At 41.2% G+C, this 14,731-nt stretch overlaps 1 protein-coding gene across 2 annotated transcripts; it reads right to left on the reverse strand.

Moving 5' to 3' along the window:
* Positions 1 to 1,321: 1,321 nt before the first annotated feature.
* On the reverse strand, positions 1,322 to 14,304 carry fzr1a (fizzy/cell division cycle 20 related 1a). Of its 2 annotated transcripts, XM_088907448.1 has the most exons (14): positions 14,064 to 14,304; positions 11,661 to 11,775; positions 10,330 to 10,458; positions 9,418 to 9,481; positions 9,089 to 9,219; positions 8,891 to 8,973; positions 7,809 to 7,992; positions 7,344 to 7,409; positions 6,620 to 6,722; positions 5,945 to 6,129; positions 5,134 to 5,367; positions 4,574 to 4,678; positions 3,558 to 3,650; positions 1,322 to 3,157 (listed from the first exon to the last, which is right to left on the reverse strand). In XM_088907448.1, the coding sequence occupies exons 2-14, from the start codon at positions 11,727 to 11,729 to the stop codon at positions 3,116 to 3,118; spliced, it is 1,488 nt and encodes a 495-aa protein (XP_088763574.1). In that variant the 5' UTR covers positions 11,730 to 11,775; positions 14,064 to 14,304; the 3' UTR covers positions 1,322 to 3,115. The 2 variants fall into 2 exon arrangements, with proteins under 2 accessions (XP_088763574.1, XP_088763575.1); XM_088907449.1 differs by lacking the exon at positions 4,574 to 4,678.
* Between the last annotated feature and the right edge of the window lie 427 nt (positions 14,305 to 14,731).

Raw genomic sequence — 14,731 nt, forward strand, 5'->3', positions numbered from 1 at the left:
GTCTTGGGGGGAAAAAAAACAACTTTAAAATGAAACCATTTACTGGAACTACAGCAGGAATTATCAAAGACCTCCTGTACACAGAATATACAGGAATTCAATGTTCATGCACATTTTCAAGTAAAAAAAATGGTTTCACTTAGACAGCTCCTTCTCTAGAGAGTAAGTGGGCTGTAAATTATCCCTTTTCCAAAAAACAGTTTAATCCTTCAGGGATGGGTAAGAGCTTCAAGACCACACCAGACTTTTTTCTTTCTGTTCACTGAGAGAAGAAAGCTGAAACAATTTGCTTGATGTGGTTTGTGTGTGTATGTCTTAATGGGATGAGCAGATGTTGATTGATTTCCACATCAATGCAGTTCTAGGGATAACGGAGTCTCTGCACCAACAACAGCTTGTAGCTACATTCCAGAATCTTCCCCCCCTCGGCTCTTTTCTGGACATCGATGGGAAAACCTTGAATTCTTCTCCCTCTGCTCATTCAAATACTTTAGCAAAGATGCAGCAAGCAAAAACACAGCTCGCTCTCACACAGAGTGCACATCCAGTTTCATCTGTCCCTAGTGGCATACTGCCCGACTGGCTGTTCTCAGAAGTGCAACTTATGTGGAGTTTGTATCTCACTATAAAAGGCCGAAGTAGAAGTTGCTCTACTAATACACTCTCAGTGTCTTTCCTTTCTTGTGACTTTAATTATTGCCTGCATCTTTTTTTGGTCACTTCAAATAATGAAGACCCATTTCAGCCACTTGGACAACAAGTGGACTCACAGCTTTGCATGAGTCCTTGCTTTCAGTATACCTGGGCTCACTTATTTACCCAGGTGTTTCCATTTTTATAACTACAAGCTTGTGTTGTAGATGTGAATCTAAACTTGCGTGTGCATGGCTGTCCTCTGCTGGTTAGCTGTAGCAATAGCTGTTGCTAGCACTGTTAGCGAGGTGCAGGGCAGGCTCAGTTCCACCGATTCCATTTAATTCATTTAGTTTTACACTTTTTCCCCACAGCAGTGAGGCACAGTTGTAGCTGGTGGAAGAATGCAGTTGTAGCTTTGGTATCTACCTAAAGACAGTCATTCAAAAGAGCTACATTCTGATACACGTGTGTGTATATATGGAGCTGTTAGTTCAGAGCAAAAACTACATTTGCAATCAAAGAATTTCATATTTTGTATTTATGAGGCTGACTTTTAGCCGACTATAGAAAAAACCCTTATACGAAATAGTAATATGAAGCACTCATCATACACTTACTGCTTTTTAAAATTGGATTCTTGCAGTTTCATATACGCAAACACCTGTAAAGAGCTTGGGGAGATGGATAGGTGAATTTAAGAGTTTAATGCCTGGAACAGAGTTACATTAAACACTGCACTTATTTACAACTTATGCACAGAGTATATAACATACCAGGTCACATTTTGTGATATATTTTAGACATTCTTTAAGCTGTACAAGTTGGCAGTTGTGATGTTAAAGCAAGAAACATAATGAAGGGTACACAGGCAATTGGCCATTATTCTGGCTGTATTACAGTCAGATTCTCTATTTCAGCACATTTCAACTACTCCAATAAACACACCATTGATTCTTCTGGAGACAAAGAACAACCCATTTACTAGGAATAAAATCCAAACAGACAAACCCCCCTGTTCTTTCTCAGAAATAAAATGGAACATAATATTTTGGAATCCAAGGTTTTACCCATTTTTAAAACAGGGACTTGCCTAAAGTACAGCCACTCAAAACAGCCCAGGGAAGTGTAATGGGTGGAACTCCAGGAATGCATTTGCAGAGATCCCTCTTATCACAAGTGACCAGATGTACTTTAAACCTTGAGAATAAAAGTCATCTGTTGCATAGCCTTGCTGTGAGGGAGAGGGGCCCAGTTTACGGACAATTACAGTTAAAACTAGACGTGTATAAGCCCCTCAAAAAAACTGTGCCCTTTTATGGTCACATTCAAAACTGCCTTCTAATGTTCAGATTAAGGCCCTTTACAACAGGAGAAGCTACATAAGGAGCCCTGCACAACCTGTCCTCTGCTTTTCAGGAGGCCCTTCACAGCTCGCTTTCTGGAGCCCTGCCTACTGCACTTCCACCTTCGCTTGTGATCAAAATCGCCACTAATGAAGGGTACAAACTGGCAAGAAATTAAACTGTTTGAATAGAATTCTGATCCTTTCACACCAACCTCCACTGTCAATAAACACTGCAGGCTCGGGTTGTGCATCTCATGTCCTCATTTTCCACCTGGTACAAAGTGTCAAATTCTTACAAGCACACAGTCAGAACTGCTCCCATCAGAAAAAAAGAGGAAAAGCACATAACAGATGAGCAAGGGTTACTTCTTTTTAACAGCACATTCTGAGTAACCGCCTTACCTGCTCATTTCTAACATTTTAAAAACAAGTGCTTTTCACAGCGTCGGCATCCCCCAAGGAAAAGCAGCGGCACATAAAAGACATTAATGAAGGAAAAAAGATGAAATTTAAAAAACGATTAAAAATTAAATTCTAAATGTATCCATTCTCAATCACGCACCTCTGACTTTAGGAACTGCCAGAAATATTTAAAGACCTGATTTTAATTGCTAGATTTCAAAGAATACAATTTTAGATTATTTTCTTTAAAAAAAACAGTATAATTCTATGCAACTTCAATTTCTATGCCTGATTTTACCCCCTTAAATGTCTTCCTTACGACTTAAAATTCTCATCTTGAAAATAAATTAGCCTTTGGGATTTTTAAACTAAAAAGATGCCCCCTTTTAAACTCATTTTTATACAGCATTGGTTGATGCTTCATTAAGGCTGCTTAACACCAAATGTGACCACAGAACAAAAAAACACAGAAAATTAGCAACTTAACTGTACACTGATAACAAAACTTAAAAACAAACATTCAGAAAGAAATTCCTTAAATCCTTATTTGGCAGTCTTGAAACAAAAGTCTTTTTGTAAACAAATGTAATGGTTAGGAAAAAGTTCTTTTTCAGTTTCTTCTTTGCTCCAGCAAAAGAAATTGATGGAATTACACAATGAGTCTCATGCAAGTTATGGTGTATGTGATGAAGAAAGTGTATTCCCACTGAAGTCTTTTGCTGTTTTCCTGTTTTATCGTATCCTGGTGAAGAGGTTTAAAACAGAAACTGATTCCTAAAAAGAGAGAAACACAAAAATGAGATTAAAGTAATGATGTACATTTAGACCTTCCTTATCAAATTGCTTATCCAGGGTAACCTAAATAATTTCAAGATTTACATGAACTAATGACTATAGTGTACATCTCAATATAATAGTAGGCGAGGTTACATGCTGGTACAGTAGAAATAATCACAATGCAAAGTACAAATGCCCCACAAAAAACATAAAATGAAACAGCAAGCAGTAAGACAATAAGCAAGCATATAAGGTAATGTGGATACAAATCAGTAATGAGTAGCATATTTCAGCTGGAGTCTCTTTATAGAAAGAGCAACAGAACATGTTTGTCGCAGTTTGAAGAATGCTTTGTTAGGCAGCAATTTAGATCTGTGAACAAATGATTTGAAAGTACCTTTGTTGATCGTGTTTTGCTGAATACATTCCAGAATCGTAGCGTTTCATCCCCTGCTCCGGTCACTATTGCTTCCCCATCAGGAGACATTGCCTGCAGAGAGAGAATCAGTCAGGAAATGGAAGAGCTGAAGGCTTTCCTTTTGCACGATGCCACCTGGGTAACTTTAAGCAAGCTATGCATTGTACAGGTTGTGCACCAACAGAAATGATGCCTCAATTCATTTCATGCAGTAAATATTTTAGTTCAGGTGGGTAGCTGCGTCAGCATGCGTAGGCTGCAAAGGAACAAGTAATAGGTTTATTCCATGCTGAAAAGAGGAGAAAAAACTCAGTGTTTTGGCCTTCTTCGGGTGCAAGTAATTATTTTGTAGAAATTTCAACTTCTTAGTTTTTCAAATATGAATCCCCAGTTGCCGCTTTTGGAGAAACTCAAGGTACGATCAGATCTCATTTGGAAATTTCTTGCCACCAAAACAGGTCATAAGAGTTTGGTGTCCAAATGCTTGTCCAAGAAACCACGCAAATTGAGTGAGCTGGGGCGAGTCCTCTTCCAAATATCATTCATTTCAATTTAATTACATGCTGAGGTAATTAAGTGATGTTTGAAAGGTATCCGTGGTTAGATGCCATTCATTTAGCATTAGCACTGACGCTACTAATATTTCTTTTAGAAGAAAAGCTCATTGTGGGATGCGCTGATGGGAAGTGAGCACCCGAGATAACTGTTTAAATGTGTGCAAACAGTGACTCCTGGTGCAATAGAGTGAAATGTAGCCATTATACGGAAAAAAATCAATTTAATATACTTTAATCAAGCAAACAAAAAATGAGTGTTTATTAGAAAAAATAAAGCTGGTATTTTATTATAACAAAATGAGTTCTGCATCATTAGTAAAACTGAAAAACAATGCAGAAGCTAACTCCCTCACCTGCACAAGACAATCCTGGGTAAGTCTGTAGCTGGTGAATTCACCCCCAAAAAATTAAATTAAACCCAAAAAACACAGGACTCACCAGGTACAAAACTCGGTACGAGTGCCCCGTTAATTTGGCTACTTGTGTCAAGGACGGGTATTTCCACACTAAGATCTGGTTCTGAGAGTAGCCATGTGTGCTGACCTGCAGGAAAACACGTATGTAAGCAAAAGTACAGGAAAATCTTACACATTGAACTCAACACCATAAGCTTTAGCAAACATTTGTATTTCTTTTCTATAGGACAGTTCTAGAGAAAGCTTTATTATCTCAAAATCAGGTATTACAGAGCTGATCTCTATACTGTACACCCTAATGTAACCAAATCCGTGTGCTGAATTCTCCCATTCAAGAAATCAAATATCAAACCGTGCCAAAAAGAAAAAGCCCAAAACTGGTTGTTTCCATACCCTTAGACATTTTAAGGCCCACACTAACAAAATCCATGGCACCACAATGTCTTGACAGGATTAGTTTTGTGTAAGATGTGGAAATATAGTGCTAGGACAAAAGGAGAGCCACACGTGTTTTGTGCCTTTACAGTACTGCCACAGGCTTGCAGTAAGCTAGACAGATGCCGTCTCCGGGCCCGTACGTACCAGCTCGTTGGCGTGCTTGGACCAGGCCAGGTTGCAGACCTGCGAGCCGGTGTCGATGCACTGCAGGGGCTGGCCGGTCAGCGTGTTCCAGAAGCGGATGCAGCGGTCAGCAGTGCCTCCTCCCGAGGCCAGGAGCCCGTGCTGGTGGGGGGACCAGGCAATGGCCTTCACTGCTGCCAGGTGCTCGGTGTACTGCTGCACTGGGATCACGCTCGAGTGGTTCCAGACCAGCAGCTTCCCGGCACAAGCACACAAAAACAACACTGTTAATGCTCACCATAAGACATACTAGAGTTCACCAACATAGTACTGTACTTGAAATTTTTTATAATTAACAATGCACAAGTACTCAAACACCACCTGAATTATTGGCTTTTTTTGCCATACTCTTCATGAATCATTACTCAGTGATCATAGTCAGCACATGCCAGTTGTATCAGGATATAAAATAAAGGCTGTACTAAGTAACACAATTTGAAGTTTCCTTCTGTTTTAATGACAGAATTCATCAAATAAAAATACTTATGGCATTTTTATATTCACCAAAAGAATAAGAGCTTGTAGGAAAACAACAGACTTTTTGTATGGACAACTGTATAACTTCCCCCATACAGGATAAATCTGTACTTTACGTATGCTTAAACACGAACAAACCTTTCCTGAATAAAGCCAAAAGTTCCACCCCATTATTCTCAATTAGATCTACAAATTCACCTGATTTTGTCTGAATTGAAGTGTTCTGATTTTCAGGTGAACTCTGCCTGTAACCACACATCCAAAACCATTCCGCACAGCTGGGCTCTCCCTCTACCTTGTTATCGTTGCCTCCAGATGCCAGCAGCTGGTGGTCGGTGCTCCACTTCAGGCCACACACCTCCTGCCGATGGCCCTGTAGCCGGCGCTCCGACTGCAAGGGGGGTGTTCGGATGTCCCGCTGGAGAATCATCCTGTCCCGACTGCCGGAAGAGAGCTGGTCAGCATTCCAGGCCAAGGCCCCTGTGCACAGGGAGAGAGAGAGGGAGAGACAGATAGTGAAGGTGAGAGGGCGTTGCTGCTGTACCCTGCAATGACTTTTTTTTTTTACATTTAATCTGGACCATATTATCCCACAGAAAATCCCAAAGAGAAGAGAGCTAATTTTTAAATGAATGCATGAGGGCAGCTTGGTATTGCAGTGGTTAGCATTGCCAACTCGCAAGGCTAGAGCCCTAGGTTCAATTCTTGGGATGCTGTCTGTGTGGAGTTTGTATGTTCTCCCTCCCTAAGGTCACATGGGTTTCCTCCAGGTGCTCTGTTTCCTCCCACAGTCCAATCACATGCTGGAAGAGTAATTTGCCCGTGTAAAAATGAGTGTGTGCATGTTCAGGTCTGGTGTCCAATGATTTCTCAGACAGGCTCTGGACCATTGTGACCCTGAATTGCAGAAGTGGTTACTGAAAGAGAAGCAATGACGTGATGAATGCATGTTTGCTACTGTGACACCCACCCACACGAGCTGTGTGTCCTTCCAGCGTCGACAGTTTCTTTCCAGCAGCAGCATCCCAGATCTGTACAAATCCCTTGTGAGTTCCCACTGCTACCAGGTTTCCCTGCAACAAACCAGCATAACCTTTTAAAACGAGCACAAATACTGTATCAAAGACTTAGATAAAACACTTACACTGATTGCATTTAGCATATAGCCCCTATAAAAATGACAATTACTATAATGTTCATTTTTTGTAAGATCTGCATAGGAGAAAAAAAATGCATATAATATTTCCAGTCATCTTCTCATAACTTTTTTTAAAGTACATATTATGCAGGTTTTTTTTATTATACAGTCAGCATTTATACAACTGCTTTATCCAGTACAGGATCATGAGGAAGCCAAAGCTTATCAAGACAAGCAACAGGCACAAGGCAGGATACATGCTGGATGGGACACCAGTCCATCAGAGGATACACACAGACACAAACACACTCACACCAGGGCCAACTTTCATAGTAGCCAACTAACCTACCAATGTCTTTGGACCATGGGGAACTGAAGCACCCCAAGGAAAACCATTCAAGTGTGGGAAGAACATACAAACTCTATACAAACAGCACCCCAAGTCCAGAATTGAACTGAGGGTCCCAGTGCTGCATGGCAGCAAAGCTGACCACTGCGTCACTATCCCACTCAGTCTGCATTCATGTGAAATTTAATTTGACAAGTTCAAACTTACTCTTTCCGACCAGCCAACTGATGTAACAGAATCACCTTCCACAGAGAGATCACACAGGCGGGTCACCTGTACATACAGAGCATAGAGGACATGGTTTTGACAATTTGTTTCCTGCTTTACATCGAAGGAGAGAGGATGAACCCCTAACTACTTTCCTTCTCTAGGTCTTGGGTACTATACCAAGTGGTAACGCACACTTCATCAGCCATGATCGACTTCTTAATTTTACTTTGGATTATGAAGATATACTATAATCCATATCCAGTTTACAAACCCAGCACTTTTTTTATGCGATAAAAAACAATTGTAACAAAAGGGGTATTTTTCTGCATAAAAGTACATAAGATCAATTAAATGCGCAAACAGAGTAAAATACCACATACAGTTCGAATGAAATCTGCACGTTAAGAGATTCTTTTCTCACTACACAAACCCATAGATCTAGCAGAGGGAGACGACTCTTACCTGACTGGTGCAGGCGCTCCAGAGATAGACACAAGTGCCCAAGCCCACGCTGAGCACATTGAGAGAAGACCAGTCCACCAGGTTCAGGTAGAAATCGTCCTGCAGCTCTGGGGCGTCCAGCACTTTGAAAGGGATCTTCGAGATCTTCCGTGTGGGTTTTCGAGGGGAGCGTAACAGCTTCTGGCTGCGATATTGGAATTAATAAAAAGTCACAGATCAGGATTATCCCTTTGGGTTATTTCCATACATCCATTTTCTAACAACTTCTTCCAACTCAGGGCTGCGGGGGAGCCGGAGCCTGTCCTGGCAAGCAGCAGGCACGAGGCAGGATACACCCTGGATGTGACGGCAGAGCGACGTCCACACTCACTCCAGGGCCAGCTTTACCAGCAGCCAATTAACCTACCAGTATGTTTTTGGACTGTGGGAATCAAAATTAATCTAAGTAAAAAGTAAAACGTGTTTGGTTTTACAGTTAACAGCCTTTTTGTCGACGCAGCATGTTTTATGATGTCTTGAGCAACGTTTTTCCATCAATTACACAACATAAAAAGAGAAACCTACATACTGTAAAACAGGATTACATTGATGGCTTCAATGTACTCTTGTGATGTAACAAATGTGTATATTTTCACATTTTTCCCCCAAGTAATATTTTATGGTACACTGATTGTGAAAGTTTTAAATGAACACAAAACTACTGAAATTGTCTGTAGTAAGATGTTCTTGTATTACAACAGAGAACTTAACTGGCCAAGAGCAAATTAACTTGCTTGACAGTCTGCCTATGTGCTTTATGCAACTGCCTTTGACAAAATATCCAGGAGAGCTCTTAGATTTATTTCTCCATTTTTTAACACATTACCAAAGGGAAAAAAATAAGTAGGTCTTTATAAAAATACATTTGGAACATAAATCTTTTATCCCTTCAGGTTTTTAGTTGTTATTCTATCCAGGGGAGTTGAAAAGACTTTTTCTGAGATCCTTTTGTGCCACTGACAAGATATTTATAAAAAGACTTCACAAACAGAACTGAACAACAAATCACATTAGCAAACAACTGGGGATTAAAACTGACTTACCTTTTACTGCTGACTGGAGATAAGGAGTAGGGGGAAACACCATTTCCATCATCTGGTGTAGAGCGCTTGGCACTGAGAGAATACTAAACACAACAAAGATGAAATTACTTTAAAGCAGGACACACTGGGCCAGCAGCACTGCAGACCTGTCTCCACAACAGCCAGCGATGCCATGTGCATTAGTGAGCACGTCCTTACATTGAAGAGGCTCCTTCTCTCCGGAGTGGAGGGCTGCAGTCTTCGATCCTCTGTCTGCGGGTCCTGCACTTTCTCAATGCCTGCCCCCAGCAGCTCGTTCTTCAGCAAGGCAGAATACGCCAGGCCATCCGCTGAGGAAGAGAATCGTCATGTTTGACTACCAGCTTGTAGGTGGCTAGTCCAAGACAAGTCCCAATTTTGTGAAAGCCTTTCATTATTGATGCGTGAACGTCAAACCAGGCTTTTTATTGACAGGGTACAGAGAACATCTTCCGGATAATCAAGAGATGTTACTGGATTAGACTGACTAGGCTCTTGGTGAATGTTACCTTTGCTAGTGTCTGATGTTGCATCCTTTGTTTTTCTGTTCTGACTGGGAGACTTCTCATTTTCCTGAACAGGAAGAAAATAAATTTTATTCACATTACATTAGCAACTTAATCAGTGCATTTTTACCCTAAACAAATACTATAAATGTGATAATTCATAACATATATTTGTTAAAAATAAATTATAGAAGAATTACACTACATGTGAAATTCTTGGCACATGGAAAAGTACAATATATTTACTGTATAAATGAAATATTTATCTGCACTTAACAATTACAATCAAAATTCTATACAAGCCAGCGTTGTAGTTTTCTCATTTCAAAGAATCCAGTAACATGGGTTACAAGAACCCATTTGTCAGCAACTCTTAAATATTTCAGTTTTGAGCCAATAGTCCCCACAGGCTATGACATATGGCACTGAATTATGCCAGTGTCTCTGAATTTTGTTCAGACAAACTGCAGTAAAAGCAAGCATTTTTATATAACTCTAGACTCTAATCCTTTAAAACATGAAAATATCTCCATGCAACTTTAAAACAAATGAATATTACAATTTCAGTTCAAAAGAGTTTAAGGGACAAAAAGGATTGTACTTGGTTTCATTTGGGTTTTTCAATTTGTAGTGTAGTGCATAAAACTTTTCATATAATATGAAATTATGCAAGAAAGAATTTTACAGATTTTTCCTGATCTTTCATGACATACTTTAGTAAGCTTCAATGTTGTCCAATTTGTCTTGTTTTAGACAACAGCAATGAAAACAAAAACTTTAGTATTAACACCACAACAATAAAAGCCACCACCACACACAATAACCAGCAATCACATCACTGCTCTGCCAGTTCTCAGAAAACCCACAAACTGGAGATACACAGAAGATCTTTCGCTCGGCTTTTTGCAAACCTACATTGATTCTGTGGAAGTTGATGCTCCAGTTGGCCCCGGCTCTGGAGGGGATGAACCTGTCCCCATGTTTGCTTGGGGAAGACATGGGCGAGTTGGTGGGCGTCAGGGTTCGCATGACCTCAGGGGCTTTCTGTAAAGGTGCCAAAAACACCAAAAAAAAATCTTTAGCTGGGGACGCACAAATACAGACAAATGACAGAGGAAAGTGTTCATCAAATGTTTAATTTTTGTCAAAATGAATTGACTATCCAACACAATGGAGTTTCACCCTTCACTCCTTCTTCTACAGTGCTGTTGTACAAGAGACAAAGCCCTCCTGGTACAAAGTTTACAGTTCTCTTGGATGCTCAGTGTTGGTTTCGGAAAACTATTATTGCTACAGTTCTGGGTAGTTTCAAAGCTTTGCAAAGTCTGGCATCAGGAAAGGTTACTTTTTTCTACTGTGAACAAAATATCTTAATCCGCATAGTTCACAGTTGCTGCTAAGGTGCAAGTTCTCTGAAGAATTCAGCTGATTTCCCATTTTTCAAGAGCTGGCTATCTATTGCACAGTAGACCTTAGAGTGTTAAAAACAACCAAATCATGAAGTGAACAGTTCACCTCCAATTTTGTATTCATTAGGATCTATTTTTTGGAAGATCAGAAGAATATTAATTTAGAAGACAATTACTCACCTATTCAAAAATGACACTTAGATATATAACGGAATTTGGTACAATACAATTAAAAAATATATTTTCCACTCTGGAATCAGTCAAGAGAAGAGCTACTGGGTACTTGGGCTCAATGGAATATCCTACACTGATGGGCTAGAAGTACAGAACCACATTCATTCTTCAACTGGAAAGAAGAGACCTGAATATTTAAAATTCTCACAGCTACAGACAAGTAAACCCAACGGACCTCTTCAGAATCAACGACGGAATGCACAGGAGGACGCAGATGGGATCTATGGGCAAGCACTTTTAACGCCGAGAAGAGGTGGCACTTCTGTACACAAAGGAACGTAGAGGTGTGGAACAGCCATGTTGCTGAAGCCGATGCCACCACTTGTTTCAGGCAACAACGCGTCAAGATCATTTTAATTAGCTACAATAAGCTAGCCCCTTCTAATTGGTAATATTACATGATCTATTTGTAACACCACAGATTTAAGAGATAAGGAAATCAAGTCAAGAATGGGGCACCGACTACTTCTGACAGCACGCATTGCTCAGCCTATCAATTGGTCAGATTCCTTCTCCGGCACATGCTTCAGGTGAGGGGAGGTCAACAAGCAGCAGCCTGGACTCCTGAAGGCTGCCCCGTGCGGCGGAGGATCGCTCACTCACGATGGGGCTGGCGTTCTCGTTCTGGATGTTGATCTGCCGCAGCAGCCTGCGCTCGTAGTCCTGGTCCATCCTCGGGAGAGACGATGAAGACAAGAGTCCGACCTCAAAACGTTTCCTGGGATGTGGCGGACGAAAGTAGAGTCAAATCCCTGGCCTTTTTGCAACAACCTGGAAACTGCTCCCAATTTTTTCTCCCCCCTTTTTGCTTCTCAGCGTCTGGCCTGCATTCGTGTCTTGGAAGCTACTCATTCTAACCCTCTGAGAAATGAGTTTCTCCATTATTAATTTCAGAAGCAAAGCCCTGTATTTTAATAGGTTACCTTGAGAAAGGTGCATTTCTAATAGACAACAAATGCATGGCGATACAATCACTGGATCACAACTTCAAAACTGCAAATGTGGCCGTGTGCTAAGATTTGACCATTATACACATCTGTCATTGATACCAGATTTAGCATTCAGGAACCTCCACCGTGTCAGCATCATTCTGTCCCTTAACCCCTGGATCAGCCACGACTGCAGCTTCACCAGCTTTGTTTTCTTTAAAAGAAGCTTTGTTTTGTGGCCCAGCGGGCAAAGGGCTGAGTGCAGGCTGAGCTCTAAGATCCCAGGTTCAAGCCTGCGTCCTGTCGCTATCCAGCTATTCCCTTGGCCAAGTGGCGCTGAGTTTAGGGTGGGATTATTTAGCTGGCTCTCAATAACACAGCGCCCCTCTGTGGCATCCCCGGACCTACAGACATACAGTGCTCTCAGTGGGGAAAGGCCTCTCCTCTAAGTAGCACTGACCTTTCTGGTATTGGGCTGTGATACCCCTTAACGGATGAGTGGCTTGAAGGAAGGCAGGTCAGAGGTATCTACCTACAATCCCCCCTTTTCCCTTGTGCACAGTCACACGGATTGTACCCAAGAGCGATATTTAAAATGGAATGGGAATAGCAAACAAACAACTCTTGACAATTCTATTTGTTATATCTTTTCAGTGTGCTTACAATTTGTATGATGGCCACAATGCAATAATGATTTGAACAGTATAACCTAGAAAGTAAAACAGACATGTTAATGATTGCATTGCCTTGTTCTGCACAAAAATAAGATGTGTACACTAATGTTACTATTACTTAACACACCTTAACACTGTAAAGAAATATATGCAAGACAAGCTTCCACAACAAAGATAGCACCTGCCTTTATCAAGCAGCATGTAGTTTGTGGTACTTGTTTGAGAAAAAGAGTAACAAAAAACCGTCTTTGTCGTCTGCGGGTAACGAAACTCTATACACCTACTGTAGGTCAGTATGTTTGATCACAAACTTGCCCAGTGATCTCACTTTCCCTTACATATTACAAATTCACACAATGCAAGAACTGCAATTTAAACATGTCCTCACTAAACCCAGAAGGCAAAGTAGTACGTTTGATCATATATTCAGAATGAATCTAAATCTGACTTGATTTTAAGGCGATTGCAGGCTGGATACATTTTTTGGCTGCCATTTAATAGACTCATGCGATTAATTTCGATATCGTTTTCGTATATGGGAAAGCTTTACGAAAGAAGGACACAAGCAGACCAATATATGTACAAATATCACATGAAGCTTAAATCCTTGAACAGCAAGCAGTAGGTCTCCATCGGTCAGCTGTGTCAGGGCATGTTGTGGGCCAGGTGTTACAACAGCTGTGACTTCCAAATACCACCCACTCTACTCATTTCGTCAAAGCAAATATCCAGCCCAGATCGGGGGGAAAAAAAAAAATCGACATATCCCAGGAATTCTGCCTGATCCTAATCGTCTCCCTTATTTCTTCGCCTCAGAAACCAGCCGCAAAAAGCGAACAGAGACACCAGCGTATACGACGCCCCCGTCTCCGAACGGATGGACAAGATGGGCTGTCCAACACGTAAAATGGGACATCAAAACAAATACAAAAAATTGCTGTCCTCCAGACATTCCTGTATCGCCTATTGAACTTCTTACTCGACACGAAAAAGCAACCGACCCCACCGTCAACTACCGTATACTTGACAGTTGAGCGCAGTTAGCTCTCTCTTATCTTAATAATTGAATTTCGTTTCTCACAAGCAACATCATCACCCCGATTTCAGTTGTTCAGCAAATATCTGAAGAACACGCATTTTCATTAACGCTGAAATCTGTCTAGAGGTTTTTCTCAACACAAAGTCCACAGACGGACTCCCATTCTGCTAGTAGGCGTTAGGGATGAGCTGAGTCTGCAGCTATACTGCATTTCTTCGCTGAAGAGGGCATATCCCCTCTTAATTAATTAAGGGAGATTCGCTTTTCTTTGACAAACAGCAAATCCTAATGAGATAAATACCCCCCCAAACAAAGCCTCGCCTTCTCCCAGAGTAGACCGTTTTGTGCTCCTTCGGAAACTTACCTCTGCCGAAGGGTGCCGGTTTAGAAACTGCCTACAGATCTCAGCGCTGGGGGGTTTTAAACGTATCGGCCGCGATACACGGTCAGCGAGAATCAGTATATCAAAAAAACCTCCGCTCGGCACCCCGCACAGACCGGTATTTACGGTTTTGTTTTTAATTTTTTGTTTTCTTCCTCCTCGTTCTCTCCCAATATGGCGGACGAGCAAGACTACACTTATCTTTCGCCTCCCGGGGCACTCTGGGAGCCAGCGTGATGACGACACAATGTTTGAATCAATACAAGAAAAGGGCTGCGGCGCGTTGCTGTGGCAACGAAGGCCACGTTTTCCAGACGCTAGGTGGCGGCAGTGCGCTCAAGTCATACACACATTATTACAAAGTTAGTATTACTAGTTGCCATCCTTAACATTTGACTTATATAGCCGACACGCTTGTCCAAGACTCTATATGTAGAAACTGTAAAATCTTAATCTAATGTACTACATCAGTTTCATTAATCAAGTCCAAAAAACAAACTAAATAGTGCAGGAACAAGGTAAAAGCATTGCGCTGCTGGAAAAAAAAATGACGGACTCTTAAGAGTGAAATGCTCAAGTATTCGAGATATTGTTTTTCTGAAGGTCTTCTCACCTGGCGTTCTGAGACATAATTTCGGCTTTTTTGATAC

This window comes from Atractosteus spatula, chromosome 28 (genome assembly GCF_055471065.1).
Source record: "Atractosteus spatula isolate fAtrSpa1 chromosome 28, fAtrSpa1.hap1, whole genome shotgun sequence".
Lineage (NCBI taxonomy): Eukaryota > Metazoa > Chordata > Actinopteri > Semionotiformes > Lepisosteidae > Atractosteus > Atractosteus spatula.

Excerpts from the sequence above, each read along its gene's own strand:
- fzr1a (XM_088907448.1), bottom strand. The coding sequence starts at position 11,729 with ATGGACCAGGACTACGAGCGCAGGCTGCTGCGGCAGATCAACATCCAG. Across the intron at positions 6,723-7,343 it reads CAGTTGGCTGGTCGGAAAGA|GGAAACCTGGTAGCAGTGGG; the intron begins GTAAGTTTGAAC and ends GGTTTGTTGCAG. Across the intron at positions 3,158-3,557 it reads GCAAAACACGATCAACAAAG|GAATCAGTTTCTGTTTTAAA; the intron begins GTACTTTCAAAT and ends CTCTCTTTTTAG.